Source organism: Corythoichthys intestinalis, chromosome 15 (genome assembly GCF_030265065.1).
Source record: "Corythoichthys intestinalis isolate RoL2023-P3 chromosome 15, ASM3026506v1, whole genome shotgun sequence".
NCBI classification, from domain to species: Eukaryota; Metazoa; Chordata; class Actinopteri; order Syngnathiformes; family Syngnathidae; genus Corythoichthys; species Corythoichthys intestinalis.
The window spans coordinates 23,355,751-23,372,516 of record NC_080409.1 but is presented as its reverse complement, the minus strand read 5'-3'; the positions used below and the strand labels follow the sequence as shown (position 1 = coordinate 23,372,516).

General features: G+C 38.4%; 1 protein-coding gene across 1 annotated transcript in view; it reads right to left on the bottom strand.

Annotated features, from left to right (window-relative positions):
- The window catches only part of wdr43 (WD repeat domain 43), a 37,140-nt gene extending 20,652 nt beyond the window's left edge, over window positions 1-16,488 (bottom strand). Inside the window, exons 1-14 of the mRNA XM_057859770.1 lie at window positions 16,241-16,488; window positions 14,846-14,980; window positions 14,502-14,623; window positions 7,887-8,007; window positions 7,102-7,220; window positions 6,898-7,000; window positions 4,294-4,358; window positions 3,693-3,852; window positions 3,022-3,108; window positions 2,465-2,590; window positions 2,165-2,314; window positions 1,922-2,008; window positions 1,810-1,841; window positions 974-1,037 (exon numbers count right to left, since the gene is read on the bottom strand). Of these exons, the coding sequence (XP_057715753.1) occupies window positions 974-1,037; window positions 1,810-1,841; window positions 1,922-2,008; window positions 2,165-2,314; window positions 2,465-2,590; window positions 3,022-3,108; window positions 3,693-3,852; window positions 4,294-4,358; window positions 6,898-7,000; window positions 7,102-7,220; window positions 7,887-8,007; window positions 14,502-14,623; window positions 14,846-14,980; window positions 16,241-16,447 (1,578 nt within the window). The 5' untranslated portion in view covers window positions 16,448-16,488. The remainder of the gene's footprint in view (window positions 1-973; window positions 1,038-1,809; window positions 1,842-1,921; window positions 2,009-2,164; window positions 2,315-2,464; window positions 2,591-3,021; window positions 3,109-3,692; window positions 3,853-4,293; window positions 4,359-6,897; window positions 7,001-7,101; window positions 7,221-7,886; window positions 8,008-14,501; window positions 14,624-14,845; window positions 14,981-16,240) is intronic.
- Between the last annotated feature and the right edge of the window lie 278 nt (window positions 16,489-16,766).

The window sequence follows — 16,766 nt, the reverse complement described above, 5'->3', positions numbered from 1 at the left end:
CGTCTTGTCCAGCGAACGTGCATTTGTGTTTAGAGCAACATCATCTGTTGGAATTAGCGATCTTTGATGTTATCCCTTTTCCTTCATTCAAGCTTGTTTCTCAGTGGCCGTGAGATTTATAACCTCAACGAAGTTGCTCTCGCAGCTAAGACTATGCTAACATTCGTCTTTGTAAGTTTTAGTAAGGTTGTATTTTGAATTTGAAAGGAAAACGTATGTTTTGTTTTAGGCAAATTTTTTCATGGTGTTAATGGATATGACTTCCTCACATTTTGCTGTGTTTGTGCTAATGAAGCTACTCACACGTATAAAAATACGACTGTACAACATTTTAAATGCATTCGTTTTGTTTATTTCAGTTATCATGATTTGAGATGTCCATAAATTAAAGGAAAGTACCCCTTGTGTTTGGAGTGTTTTTTTTTTTTGTTCGCTGGCTGTATAGCAGAATAGCGTCATTGACACACATAGCAACAACCGGAGAGGGAGGGGTCAGCGCTGCCGCTCCAAGACACTTCTGGCTGCATTTTTGGGATATGTATAATAGCGAATACCGTACTACTGTATGAAGGAAAATTTTAGTGGTTTTGAAACTGTGACGTTTTCATACCACGGTGAACCTTCAAACAGGTAACTGGTACATGCCTACTGTCATCCCACTTCTCCCTCACCAGGCTCTCCAATTTTAACACACCTCATGTCATCACTGTACAGGGTCAATAGTTGCAAGTCGGGACTTTGCAACCATTACAATAGGGTGGGAAGTAGGTTCTTACATATTCTATGGCTTGCCTACAGGAAAGTGTGATTATAGAATTAACCAGAATAGATGACGTTTTTTAACTTTGTACATTCAAAATATTTCATATTCATAGAATGACAAAAGTGAATTGTCCTACTGGCAGGAAAACGACATTAAGTGTAATGGTTCAGGATGACTTCAAAGGCTCTGAATGAACACAAGCAGACTCACCGAAGACAGGTATGATGTGTGGTGCATCAGCACAGCTCTGAGCCACCGGACCATGAGAACTGCCCTAAAAGGAAGGGGGGGGGGGTAGTTAAAATGCATGCCTCTGTTAAATGTCATGGTGACAACCATGAGCACACACACAGAAATTTTGCTGTGATTTGGAAGTTCAACTACCTAAGATCCCAGAACCCATTTAGCCGAATCCCACTACTAGGCTACACAGACTATAAAAATAGTGAATTTTGGCCATTTCGATTGAAGATCTCTGATAATCTGTTTACCTGTGACAAAAACTATTTTGTTTTTCATTCATACTAGTCCTGTTCATAATCAGAATCCCTTTATTGGGTGAGCACAATGAAATTAAAATAAAAACGCCAGCTCTTATGGACAACGCAAAATAAGGAACTGCACAGAGCAGATCAGGGAATTTTATTTCCACTGCAGGGGACATTGAACAGCATACTGATATTGTGTATTGTTATTAGACCGACCAGGGGCGAGACCAAAAGGTCACTCACTTTGGTCTTGTTGATTTGGTTGTTGAGGACACTAACGAAAATTGCCATTTCTGTTATTCATGGTTGGATCGTAATGGTATGTGGTAGCTATATTCTAGGGATTTGTATACATTGATCCTCAGACAGATTTTTGATCTTTTTAATTTTTTAATTTGACAACGGCAATGATTTTGGATTGTGTCGTAAAGACAACAGTTTTATTTTTGAAGAACCTACAAGACTTCTTAAGAAGCAAGAAAAGCCTCATAATGCAAGACAATTCACCGGCCTAAAACTGATGCGTACAGTATAAAGGATTGCTATGCTTTTACTTACGAGAAAGGGTGCCCTTGTAATCTCTTGGTGATCTAGAAGAAAAATGTTTGATAAAATAAATGTCGACAAAGATCTAGGCTAGTGTCACTGCAGAATGTGATCTGACACTCACCTGTTCCACTAATGGCAGAACAGCAGGGAGGGGTAGCCGTGAAACAGTATTGTTTATTACCATTTCCTTACGGGTCTGGAAAACTTTCTGATAAAGTAAAAATACTAATGAGGGGAATGAGCCAAACAATCAAATATTTGATGCACTGTGATGCAGAAGTAGTTCTGAAACAATTTTTCGGTATAGATTAATTAAAAAAGAAAAATCTGATTCAGGGCCAATACTCCCGAGAAGAATACTTACATTTAGGATGTCGTTGTCATGGCTCTCAAGTCCCTGCACCAGCAAAACCGCAAAATTGTCAGTTTTTAAAGAGGGCGTCCCTTTAGACTCTTTCTTTGTGGAAGCTGTAGACTGGAGATCAATTTCACCAAGACGCTCTGCTATTGACACCTGAAAAGGGAAAAGATTTTGCTAAATGAGACGTGGATATAAATTCAGTGTGTTACAATACAATCACAACAATGTTCAGGTTGTTGTTTTTCTGTAGGCTAAGATAAGTGCAATTGGACATCTTGACACTGGACATTAAAGTCCACAAACCTCTTTGGAATCAGAGTCTTTTTTCCTTTTCTCTGTTGCCACTGAAGTTCCTGTGACTGGGGCTTGATGACCAGGAAGCCCAGGAATCAGCACTTTGCTCTTAGAGTTGGTAATTGGGGTTTTCACCTGAAGACAATATATTAAGCAATCATTTTCTTCTTCCTTTACAACCATACTTATATTTCATATGAGTCAATGTACTTGTGGATGCCACAATAAATTGAAAAAATATGGACATGCGATATTGGCAGATGCAATGTGCACATCCCGGAGACAAATATTACATTAATACATATATGTTTTGAAAGCTTTGTTGAGTGTAATTGGCATTTATTCATGTTTGACCAATCCGAATAAATGCCATCAACCCAACTAAAATCTGTTCGTCTTTTGGCGGGAATAATAACCTCAATTTAACTTACACCTATATATATATACACACACATACATATACACGCCCCGTTTATTCCTCCAAAAATACATGTTTTTATTATCCAATAAAGTAGGACATATGACAACACATTGAAACATAGATTGGACATAATCAAGAAAACTACCTTAGATAGGGTAGATGCAATAGAAAGTGACAAGGTGGTCTGCACATTTCTTGTCAGACAAATATGTCTATCAGCGGTTTGGATATCCTGCAAAAAAGAAAAGCAACAATGGCATTAAGAACTGACCGATAAATTTGACACTGTGTTCGGTCCGTTATTCCTTGTACAGTATTATTCAGACTATAAGTCGGAGTTTTTGCCTTTCAAGATGACATATCTGTTTTATGTGTTGGATTTTATCAATTAAATTTTCCTCAAAAATGTGACTTATACTCCGGTGCGACTTACATGTTTTTTTCCCCTCTTCGTTGGGCATTTTATGGCTGGTGCGACTTATAGTCCAAAAAATACGGTATATACACTCTATTAACTTATCAATGAAAAATTCTGATTGATTACAAATAAATAGGCTAAGACCACCAAGAGTTGACCAGTGTAAAAAACTTCAACCAAAAATTATATTTCCACATACAAATAAGATTCATGGTACATTTTTTTAGTTTAACCTTTTGATGTCATCAATGTTCTATTTTGAATAAAATATTAAAATTTGGCACTTTGACATATTGCATTTAGTTTTTATTCACATTTCATAGAGTCCCAACTTTTTTTGAATCCGGTTTGTATTTTCTAGCTAGAGACATTTGGCTACACATTGAAGCAGCACTCACCACTTTCTCTATTACGGGCTGTAGATAGTTGCCATAAGCCAGCGTCACAGCCCTTGACTCAGCATTCAGGGCAGCTGCAAGGAGGGGAATTGGCATCGGGGAATCCTTTGTGTCTGACATTTGCACCGTGCATGAAGGGGACAGGGGCTTCTTGCAGGGCCTGCGATGTCAAGAGACGGATCTTATACACTAGCTAGCCAAGACGCATTACAAATTGATATTTAAAATTTTTGCTTTTGAAAATTGTAGTGTTGAATATGAGGAACAATGTGGAAACAAACATTAAATACCAAATTTCAAGATTGGGTGGGAATATGTTAAACTAGTGAATTTGAAATATCAACAATCCATACAATACTGAATCTCATACAGAAATAATTGACCTCTACCCGGCCTCAAAATGCTTTTCCACTCAGCGCCAACCATAATGCAGATTAAGATTTAACACATTGCACAAAGAAAATAGTCAGGAGGATACGCCGCAGGTGAATCCCAAAGCAGATATGTGGTCAATTAGCATTGTTGTTTAGAAATAAGACACAAAATACTTATGTCCTCATATTACCTTACAGTGGTTAAGTTGAATGCACCCATGGCTTACCCATTTAGAAAGTGCTCGAAGAGATGCAGCTGTCCATCTTTACACACCACTGCAAGCCTTACCGCCTGTCAAGAAAGAACCAAAAATTTTTCTTCAGAGTTAGTCAACCATTTTATTGTCTTACCAATTGAGCAGTATTTCAGAGGGAGCACTGAGAAAGTTTTACATTTTTTGTCCCGCTCTGGCTGAACATTTTTGGCCATTGAATTATTGGTACATTATTAATTGAACGATTACACAATCAGGGTCTCTGCAGGTTTCAACAAGCCAAATTTAAAACTTTTTTAAGACCATAATGAAGTCTATTTAAGACCCATTCCACATGAATACCGGGAAAAAAATACAAAAGACTAGAAGGAAAATTGGAGGCCTGGATTACTTGCAAAGTATATGAATTTATTAACAGCTCTTTCACATTGCAATACCAATTGCTTAACCTAACTGAAAACACCAGGAATCTCTCTGTTGGGAATCAAGACTTGTAAACTCTACAGCCAAAGACTAACAGTCACTTACCTATGAATGCAAGTACAGTGGTACCTCAGTCTACATACGAAGTTAATTCGTTCCAGGACTTTGTAAGTCAAAATGGTGGTATGTGGTGCAGGATTTTCCCATAAGAATAACATTACATTTCCATTAATTTGTTCCACAGCCCGAAAACCTACACTAAATCCTTAATAAATACTTCTGGTGCAATTGCAAATAGCAATTACACAGAGTAAAACAAAAACATTATAAATAGAAATGGGAATAATAATAATATTACCTGTAATAATGTAACGAATCGGGTTCTAATGTAGCGAATGTGTTTGCGTTGTGTACCTGAATGCTTCACGTGGCTGACATGACATAGTGAGACAGGACTTTTTACTTTCACTTTGTTCAGCTGTGGCAGACAGTAGGCATGTTTTGTTGCACTAGTTGATAGAATGATCAGTAACCTGACGGAGCTTGCGATTTCTTTGGCGGTGTTACCACAATAATAATTGTCACCTTAACTTATAATGACTGACGAACGGAGGTTGGAGGAGGACTGTCGAGAGTCGACATTCTACAGCCGTATTTTCAAGCCAGTTCGCGGATTTGCACACCACGCTCATACTTTTCTATCATTTCCATCTTCATTTCAATGGTAAGCATCACCTTTTTTTCACCAACTGCCGTAATATTCTTGAAACCAATGTTGATTTCCGCCATGCGGCCGTCTTACGGGAAAACAAAGAAACTGCGTTGCTGTCATAAATCGTCGTATTTCGAGCATGTCGTCGGATGCAGAAACAAATAGCGGGTCAAATTTTACGTCAGATGTCGAAAAGATGTGACGAAATGATCGTATGTCGAGGTACCACTGTAATGTAATTCGGTTCTGTTTAAAGTTTTCTCCGCTGCTATGCTAACTGTCACCATACAATTGCGTGTGCACATCAATAGCTGGTGGTGTTCACTAAATTCTGACTGGGCAGCACAGGTAGTTCCGCTTAGGAGTTACATTGTAGCATCCCCAAAAATCAAAACATTTAAAAGCGAGACTGACGTTTATGCATGTTCTAAATAAAAATAAAGTAATTAGATTTTTAAGACCTTTCACAGTCATACTTATGACTTTTGATGAGATTTTTCCGATACTAACTAAACTGTAAACTAGTGCTGCAACGATTAATCGATTAACTCGAGTATTCGATTAGAAAAAAATATTCAAACTAAATTTAGTTGCTTAGAGTATTCGTTTAATTAAAGTGGCATTGTAACGGTTGATTTTAAAAGTGTTTGCATGTAATTTTACTGATGAGGGTGGATACAATGCCCTCTGGTCTGCCTCTTTTCACATGGCTGAATCCAACTGCTCGCTGATAAGATGAACATAAGCTAAGTTTTTGTTTGAGCAAATGTTTTTTTAATGCATTCTTAATTTAGTTTGTAGGTATAATTAGCCGTTTTTTTGTGGGAATATGTGTCTGAACCACTTGTTAAGAGCATTGTAAAAAAAAAAAAAAACACTTTAGCATTTTATAGCATTTAAGCTAGCAGACTTTTTCTATCCAAGTTAGCCAATTGTTCTTTTGTTGTACAAAGATCCTCATTTTTAAAAAAATTATATCGTTTGAGGCTCAGCTCATGTGTTTTAATTTTTCATGTTCCTTATCCGATTACTCGATTATTCGAACAAACTAGCTCATCGATTAATCGACTACTAAAATATTCGACAGCTGCAGCCCTACTGTAAACAGACAACTGCGCGTGCACATCAACAGCTGGTGGTGCTCGATACTATATATTGTGACACGGCAGCACAGGTAGTTCCGCTTTGTAGTTAATTTGTAGCGTCCCCAAAACTTGAAAATTTAACAGCAGGACTTAAGTTTATGCATGTTCTAAATAAACGTAAAGTCAATAGATTCTTAAGACCTTTTAACGGTCGTATTTAGGACATATTATGAGATTTTAAGAGAATTTTAGACGTTTTAATTCTTTGAATACAAATGATTGGATTTAGGACTTTTTTAAGACTTTAAGACCCCGCGGATACCCTAACATTACAATGTAAAAGTAAACAATATATTTTGTGAGGACTGGCAAGATGCACTTATTAGCTTTGCTGACCTGGTCCTTGCTTCTGGATGTGACAAGGTCAATATGTCGAGGCTCATCTGTCAGTGTGAAAGACACAACTGAGTTCTTGTCCTTGCCATCTTCTCGTACTTGCCTGCAGTAAAAGAATATTAAATTAGTAACACAACATATTTACAACATTATGTATGGTTCATGATGTGAAATCGCATTGCTTTTATGCTTGTATGTACACACCATACACTGAGCAGTCTATTGTGAACAGCGCCAGACAAAAAATAGAGACCACTGCTGTCTGGGGGTCGTGTGGTGGCAAAGCGTAGCGTCGTCACAGCGCTGGAGTGCCCGGTAAATTTCTGCAAAACAAGAGAAGCAGACAAGTTCTGTTAGATGGCAATGTTTCAGAGGGATAACAAAAATTTCAAGAAAAATGTATTGATGCAGCTTGCAAACTGTACCATTGATGTTTTGTTTATTTCATATCTATTGTGTTATTTAATACTTGAATTATCAATTTTTATAGGAAATTACTAGAGGAAACACTGGCCCTGTTGCACTAAAGTCTCATTTACACTATAGGGGTACGAATCTGACAATACCGGACGCTCTGAAAAAAGTGTGGATTGCTGCTGAAATTGAGAGGGTTTTTGAGGCTCACTTTGTTCATAGTAAGTTCTGGTGACGATTTATTCGTTATTTAAAGAACATTTAAAATACATAATAAATTAAAAAATCAAATTTGCGTAGTTTACAACACACTTTCAGCACGATCACAGATTTGTGCTTCGCAGAAAAATTAGCCCAACTTTCCTTCCTAAAATAATCGTAGGCCTCTGCACTTTGAAAGCCGATGATTTTTAACGAGTGAAGGGTTCAAGGTTTCTATTAATTAGAATAAAAGTCTACTGAGCAGACTTGTGGCCAATGCTTTTGAAAGGTAATTAATGAGGCGATGGACATACTTTGCCCAATTTTAGTTGACTTCTCTCATATCTACAAATACAATATTCAGTACTACTCACCCTATAAACCTCCTTGCTGTCCAAATCCCACATCTTGATAGTCTGTCCAGCTGAAAGAAGCAGTTTACCATCTGGGCTCACGCACAAACTGGTCACTGCAGCACGGTCTGCTTTCCACTTACTGGAAACAACAATTATGCTCGTATAACTATACATTTATTTTCTCAATTAACTAATCTGTGCGACTGATAGGAAAATAGGCTATCAAGATTAGATGACTAGACACAACATCAACCATCAAATTCTTCAAGTTTTATATAGCCCTAAATCACCAATAGGTCCCAAACGGTTTCAACTTGACAGTTTCTGCATTTCAAAAATTTGTTAAAAACAGCTGTCAAACCTGACAACATTTGTGTTTTCGGTGAGATCAAGTAGAAATGTAACTGAAGCGATTATTACAATTAGTCCTATCATGACAAATATTATATTGATTTAACGTCCGATACTTAACATGGTGAACGACAATTTTTAGTATATTGACTTACTGTCCGATACATAAAATTGCCAACAATTTTGTTTTTTGGAGCGTGATTAATTACGCACAAACAAGCATTTGCACTGCCTTGTTCTCTCTCTGAAATTAAACTAGCGCTCTGCTGGAGGCAGGAGTCACACACAAATGGTGTGGAGAATAATGGCGTAGGATTGTACATATTTTGGCATAGATCTCATACAAGTGACTATAGGCTCAGTATTGTAGATACAGATACGATACATATGCCATCCAATATTTAAGGTAGATGAATCATCAAATTACTACGGTAAATGCTTTTATTCAAGCGTATGTTATAATTTAGTGATGTGGAATATGGAGGGAAAAAAAATGATATGGGCCATTTTATACACCATGTCAATATGCAACGATATACTACATTTCTCATCATTTAGTAAAAATACATCCAGCAATTATAACAGTTATTCCTTCTATCACTTTATTTTTGCATTTGACATTATATTGACCTTCCACAAATGATAAATGAGTGAACTAGTGTCAAACTGACAACATAAGTAAGACCTTTGTTTCTTTTATTTGGAGAAAAAAGTTTTTCCTATTTGCCAGAGAAAAACGCATCTAATGTTGCAGACACCTTCAATAGTCGAAATTATTAAAAATATTCTTATGTTACAATTAGCGTTGCACCGATACCATTTTTTGGGCCCGATACAGATACCTGGCTGTGCAGTTGCAACGATACAGTTAAGTCACGGTTAGGTAAGATTTTTTATACAATTCAATACATTTAATGCTCTGAAACAGAAAATATAACTGTTATTTTTTTGTTTTTGTTGTTTTTTTATTTGCTAACAAGCAGAAATAACAACGCCATCATATAAACAATCATTTTAGTGCATAATATTTATATGCTTACTTCTTACTGATCTGAAGAAATTTTTTTAAAAGTGCCGAGAACAATATTTACTGTTTGTAAAGTGAGAAGTGGCACACTGTTGATTGCTGCCGCTCTCTCAGCAGCTGTATTTACCACATGAGCAAAACATCCTATTTGTGGTCCGAGTCCATCTGTCACGTACTGAATTAACAGTATTTGCAGCATTACCCATAGTCACTGGTATGGATTGATTTGGCCAGCTTAACTTCCATTCAGTCATGGCGGTTTTTAATTCATCAATTTTGTATATGGACAACGCGGCAGTCTCTAGGCTCACGCAGCTAATGGCATGGGATCTAACGTAGCACATCTAGGTTGCGATTTGATGTTATCTAGTGTAGGCCCGTTGCGATAAATTTTAGTGTGCGATAATTTATCTCATTAATTTTTGCGATATGCGATATTACTGCACCCCCATTTTTTAAAAACCAGTTTACAATAACACAGTGAGAATACAGTATATATTAATAGATCAAGTACACCCATTTAAAGGCGATAAACGTTTACTCTTAAATTAAAAAATACTTAAGAAATCACAACTAAAAGCAATAGACCATGCCTCTTAAGTAAAAGACAACAATAATAATACCGCACAGAAACACAGAAGAAATAAAATGTCTTTCTCAAGGGGAAAAAAATTACACTTAATAGCTTAAGCATTTAGGCAAATGAAAAGTTCCCATCATAGCTTCTGCTATGGCGTTCCATGTGTAATATTCTGATTGGATGTTTTCCGAGGTACCCTGAACGGAACGGTGATGTTGTTTTGTTCATGTGATGCGGCACAGCCTGCCGAGACCCACAGGTTGAGGAAGTGTTAGCGCCTTGTGTTAGTAAAAAACAAAATTGTCAGCATGTCGTGTGTTTGATTTGATTGCCAGAAAAACGCACATAATAGGACCCCATACAGCTTCCTTTTTAATGTTGTCCCTATAATGATGATCTGCTGCATCGTAAATCGCTTTGTGACTTTCCACCTCCATGATGGAGCGTTCTTCGTCCACGTTCGCTGGTTAAACCGTGAATAAGCAACTGGGCTGTCGACTCCAGGCCCGGCTCCGCCTATTTTGACAGATTCGTCTCCGGCAAAAATAAAACATAGCCTAAACCAAGGAGCCCGCTGGAGATGGTTCCCAGTCAATCCGGAGCACTGATGCGGCCGGTATACGTTGAACAATAGGATATAATTTGAATTTGAATTTATTGTCATTGTCATCATCATCATCATCATCATCAACATTAAAATCAACGTCACAAGAAAGAAAGGAGAGAAAGAGAAAGAGGGAAATCATCGCGTATGTTTGTTTATCCAAAGAAGATGAGAACAGACATGACAAAGGAGACGGAAAAAGCAGAAGCTTATCGGGACCTGTCCCCCTGCCACCAAGGTCGCAGGGGGACGGGTCTAGACATGTGCCGGTGACCGGTTTCACGGTTTACCGTGGTGTGAAAACGTCGCGGTTTCAGAACCACTAAAATTTTCCGTCAGACCGTAGAACGGTATTCGCTATTTTTCATGTGTCAAAACTGCAGCCAGAAGGGACGTGGCGCGGCAGCGCTCACCACCTCCCGTTTGTTGCTGTGTGTGAAAGTGACTCTCTCGGCTTGACCCAAAAACAAATACTCTTTCAATTTCAATTTACTGAGCTCTCAAATCGTGGTAAGTGGAATATACAAAATGCATACATTTAAAACGTTGTACAATTGTATTTTTCCGTGTGAGTAGCTTCAACAGATTAGCACCATGGAAAAAGTTCGCCAAAAACAAAACACACATTTTCCTTTCAAATTCGATATACAAACTAAATAAAAGCTTACAAAGACGAATGTTAGCCAAGGTTTAGCTGGGTGAGCAACTTCGTCGAGTTTTACAGCCGCAGAGTGAGAAAACAAGCTTGATTCGCTTGAATGAATGAAAAAAAAAAAAAAAGGTAGCCTCAAAGATCGCTAATTGCAGAAAGATGATCTTGCCCTAAGCACAAATCCACGTTCGCTGGATGGAGGGGAAGTCACACTCCCCAATTTTTTTTTTTTTTTTTTTAGATGAAACCTTTCCACAACAATATTGACATTTTAACTAACTTATACATTTTTAACTAACTTATTAACTTATAAATTATTTATGTTCTTTTTAACACAAAGGCATGACATGTAGACTACAGTTGACACAGTGGCTGAAAATGGCGAAACTTCACTTGATCTTTTCCACCCTCAAAACAAAGTCATGCAGTATAATTAAAAAAATATATATATATTTAGAAGTGTTTTTACTTTTTTATAGAAATTGTTTTGTTCTTGCTCTAATCTTGAGCAACTTGAGCTGTGGGTATAGTCTATAAATTGTATTTTAATTTTATTTAAAATATTAGTTTTTTTAATTGATATTTTATTTATATTAACAATATATTCATGTTCCAATTTGCAACTATGTTCTGAAAAAAAAAAATTCCTGTTCAATGGATTTTTTTTTTTTTTTAACCCATACATCTCAAAATAGCAATACCGTAATACCGTGAAACCGCGGTATTTTTGCTCACGGTTATCGTACCGTCAAAATCTCATACCGGCACATGCCTAGACGGGTCCCGATAAGCTTTCAGCTTTTTTTTCCTAATGGGAACGGATTGGCTCTGGCGCTATTTTTTGCCGGACCAGGAACGAAGATGCATTTTGCGTAGTTGGTAAGAAGGAAGCCAAACTTTTAACAGCATGTCTGCCGCACGCGCGCACGCAGGTGCACGCAAGTCGATAAATCGCAGCTGAAAACTTAACTCCTTCATTTTCATTTACCGTGCGATAAATGGAATTATTGCATATTGCGACAGGCTTAATCTAGTGTGTGCGCAAGAATGTTTTCTGGGAAATTAGAAAAAGTTAACTAACGCCACAGAAGTCATTTCTGCTCATTACTGCACAACTTCAGCATATGACAATCGACTTTAATAAACAGGACGAGTTTGATGTACGACGCTCTTAGTTTGCCACTCACTGTTCATCATGAAACTGAGTTTGCTTAGTGTCCCACAGTCTTAACATTTCTGATCCCAACTTTGTCTCAACAGCAGACTCCAGTAAACGCATGCTAACCGACTGTGAATGCCATATTTATATGAGCAGAGTATCGTCGCGGATTTGCAGTGGTGCGAACACTTAATACTGATGGCGAAGGTGTTTATTTCGTTTAGTAAATTAAGAGAGAAAATCATAAGGATGTCATGCATCGTGAATTGGGAATTAGCACAATTGGGGAGGACACTACAGTTGTGTTGAGCGTTCAAGTGCAGGGATTCCCCTATATTCAACAGATTGTGGCGCACCGCCACACTAAAATGAAAGCCGCCACGCCTGGCAAATGAGATGTATTTTATTTATTTATTTAAATTAAAAAAAAATTTTTTAAGGCCGCTTCAAACTAGCGGCAGCCGAGTGGGAGGAGTTCAGCGGACACCTATTCATTGTGTATTGTAGCCTAATGTTCGTAACTATGCAGGCCCCCCCTTAAGAGACGCAAGGGGAACGAGTAGGAAGAATGGGAGAACGAGCGAGATAGCGAGAGATAGCGGTCGCATGTTGTAGCAGCCCGCTGTTATTTTGTTATTGTTTTTCTTTATTATTGTTACCACAATAAAGTGGGTAAGCAAATACAGACTTCTCTCCTTCTTGCCCATATCCGGGGCATTACAATAATTTGGATCGGACTTTTCGGCGAAAGTGAGCGGTGGACGGCCGTCTTGGACGGAAAGCAAACTTTGACTAACTTGCGCTGAGAGACTGCGGAGAGGCGGGGCCCAAAATAAAGCCTTGCTCTATTTTCAGAGCGTTGGTCACAGTAAACGATTTATCAGTTCAAGCAGAGTAAAATGATACATATTCACGGTACAAGAACGTCGTTTCTGTGTCCATCGATTGGTAAGAAAAGGCTGTTTGTACGAGTGACGTGTGGGCGCTCCCGTCAGGGGGGACATTTCACGTGGAGTGGCTATTTTTCGGCACAACACCGGCGCGCCAGCTTCAGACAATTACGGCTGACGAAACTTTGATAAATGCGCCCCCCCCCCCACCCAAATTTCGCGAGCTCTGGGACACTCGAAAAATGACTCTCATACCTCTCCTTGCTAAGTTAATGGTACCTCGACGTGCCTTTGTGTGGAAATTTAGTTTACGAACAACGGGGAAAAAACTATTCACCTTCTCACCGAATCAAGTAAAACTCTTTACACGGCTATTAGAATTCCACCAGTGCTCTAAATGGGTCAGTTGACAGAAGGACTGTTATTGTTGTGGTAATGTAGTACTTATGAGGGTCAAATAAAAGGAAAAAGGAGGACTACGACGGTGGTCTGCAACCCGCGGCTCTCGGGCCGCATGCGGCTCTTTAGCGATGCTTCGGAGCTTTTTTTTTTTTTTTTTAAATGGAAAAAGATGGGGGAGGGAAATATATTTTTTTGTTTTAATAGGATTTCTAGGAGGACAAACATGACACAAACATTCTTTCAATTCATTAATATTGTAATGAAGTTAAACTTGTGGTGGCATAGTACAACAGAGTAGTCACGTGGTGTGTCATTCTCTATAGGATCCACTGCAGGGAAAACAAACATTTAATCATGAAGGCTAATTACGTATTTCTATAGTAGGCTAATATAGCTAGTATCGATAATTATAAGGCTTGTAAAAGGCTTTTAATTTTTTGTGGCTCCAGACATACTGTATCAGTTTTTTTTGTGTTTTTTTGGGGGTCAAATATGGCTCTTTCAACAGTTTGGGTTGCCAACCCTGAGTCACTACGAGATGTAAGTCGTACTATTGCCACGAGAAAAAAAGTCGCATTAGTACATCGGGTAACGTAGCTGTAATCAGCTACGCATTTTACATACATGTACTGTAGCTGAGAGGTACAACATTAGCCTGGCTAATGAAATATTTCAAATATATCTTTGTTATGGTTCTTCTTGGGGGAAAAAATGAAGAAAAAAAAATTCGCTGTGGCACGACATGGTGAGGCTGTCCGACTCCGATGCAGCCCACCACCACAGCTTCAAAAAATCCTAGGGGAAACACTGAAGTGATACCAGTAGATGGTATCACCGCCCCAAATGTTGGTACTCGTCGATATCGATACCACCAATTTGGTCTGGATCGGCACCCCCTGCCGATACTAGTATCAGTGCAACTTTGATTACAATACATACAAATTGAGACATTTCATATCAACACTGACCTCCGTGTCTTGCCCGTTTGTAGATCCCATTCTACAATATGTGAGTCATCTGAGCCACTATACAATAAACAGTCTTCTGGGTGCCAATGTACGCAATTTACTCCCCCGCTATGGCCTCCATCCTGTAAAGGAAAAGAGTAATGGCAAACTCAGGAAAAAGCAAAATATACCACAAATTGAATAGTACCATAATTGGGTGCCTATACACAGGAAAATCATTCTGAAACACGTCTAAGTTGTCTAACTTCTCCAAAATGTGAGTTTGTGATTAGATGGAGGAGACTAAATGGAACGACTAAGAATTAAGACAAAGATCACATGTCTGTGTTTTGTTTGAAACTTACCAGAGTACAGTGAAGAGCACCCTTAGCTGTACTGTAAATGAGCACTGTGCCTGCCACCGTGCCCATTGCCAACAGGTCCGCTTTTTCTTCTACGTGTCCTGCTTCCGATTTCCTCTTCTTCCTCTGAGGACCCTCCTAAAATACATACCACATTTGTCTCTATGAATTAATGGACTTACATACAGAAAATATTTTAGTAAAGGTCCATATTACATCTTTTTGGACGTTTGGAATAATCCGTTTACACACGCGAGCATACCGGGTTATAAATAAATCGGCATATTACTTTAGCACATCAGCGTCATCAGGTGCAGAGAACGTCTTGACACAAATCGTGTCAGATCTGAATCCTGCCGAACACCTGCACACCTTCATGTAAAGCTCACCATGCCAGCACTTTCTACCCCCAATAAAAATACTTAATGTTCAAGTTATTCCCCTCCAGAAAAAGATTCCTGACTTGAAAAACATGTTTCGTTTGATTTTTGACGTTATATAGCAAAAACTACTCAAAATTGGATATTAAGTTATTTGCTAGATACAAATTATAACATTAGTAAAAGAAACAGTTGCAACAAATACGTTTGTTGCTAAAATAAAATGATGGGTCTCGAGATGCCAGATTAGCATCTGTAAGGCAACAACACTAAGAACGGTTCAGGTGTACAGTTTCATATTATCCATGTCAGGTTTAGGAATCCTGTGTAGGGTTTTATACATTATAGTACGCTACATGGATGAAACATAGCATGAGCGTGCAGTTAACTCTGTTTTATTATGCAATTAATTTATAGGTACTGTAGTGAATATTCCGATCGCACAAACAACCCTTTTTAGATTGCTTTTACCGACATGTGCAAAGGAATTCGACGACACATGACGACACGTATACAACAACTAATGTCGATAGTCTGAGCCGTTAAATTAGTCATTTTAATGTTCCATTCTAGTCATTTTTTCACATTCCTCTGTCATTGATGTCATTGTAATTTACAATGTATTAATGGTCGAACTAAAAATTCTCCACTAACTTTGAAAATATTAACCCTTGGTAGTTGAATAATTGAGGCAGTCTCGTAATTGCAAAACACTAAAGCGTTATGCACAGTCCGCTCGCTTATCACAACCATGTGGAAGAAACATGTGCGTCCTGCGCAGCTGTTGAAGGCTAGCCAATAGCTAACGCGTATATTCCTAAGATTATGACACGGACACGAGAAAACGTCCGTCGGCTAAGCAGGCAGTTGTGGCATGATCATAGTACATGTTTCTCAGTAAACATCGCTACAGATAACGTAACGGTGTAGTCCAGCGACATCGTTCTTGCCTGTGTAGATTAGGCCTCGCTAGCCAATTTAGCTAACTGTGAGAAATTCCATAGCAGCTTCACGGTACCTTGACTGTCCGGCATGGTCCCCAATGTATGCATGTACAAGTAGCACTCAAATGAGCTGAAGGCACGTATTCCTGGTGAAGCGTTTTACTGTCTGTGTTCCAAATTCGAAGTCTTCCATCCTGAGCACACACTGCTAGGTATTGTTGTGATTTTGGTGAAAAAACGCAAGGTAGCTGCTGCGAATAGCTGCTATCACCGTCCGCCATTTCTGAAAGCGCTTGAGAATGCGTGCGTGGTTTACCCCAACCACGTGTGTATGCTTGTGCACATGCGCAATGACGCGTTGGGTGTACCCATTGCTGATTGGCTGTCACCACTCAATTTTCATGTTCTAGTTTATTTGTTTTAAATGTATTTATTCAGTACGTATCTGAACGTAATAGACTGCATAACCACATTGCAAGAGAAGACATTTTGTCGTGCTACTCCCGTTTTATGAATAATATACAGCATATAAATGTGTGTGCGTACTGTTTCTCGTAAAGTAACAGCAACTGTAAGAAATAAATAAATAACACAACATAA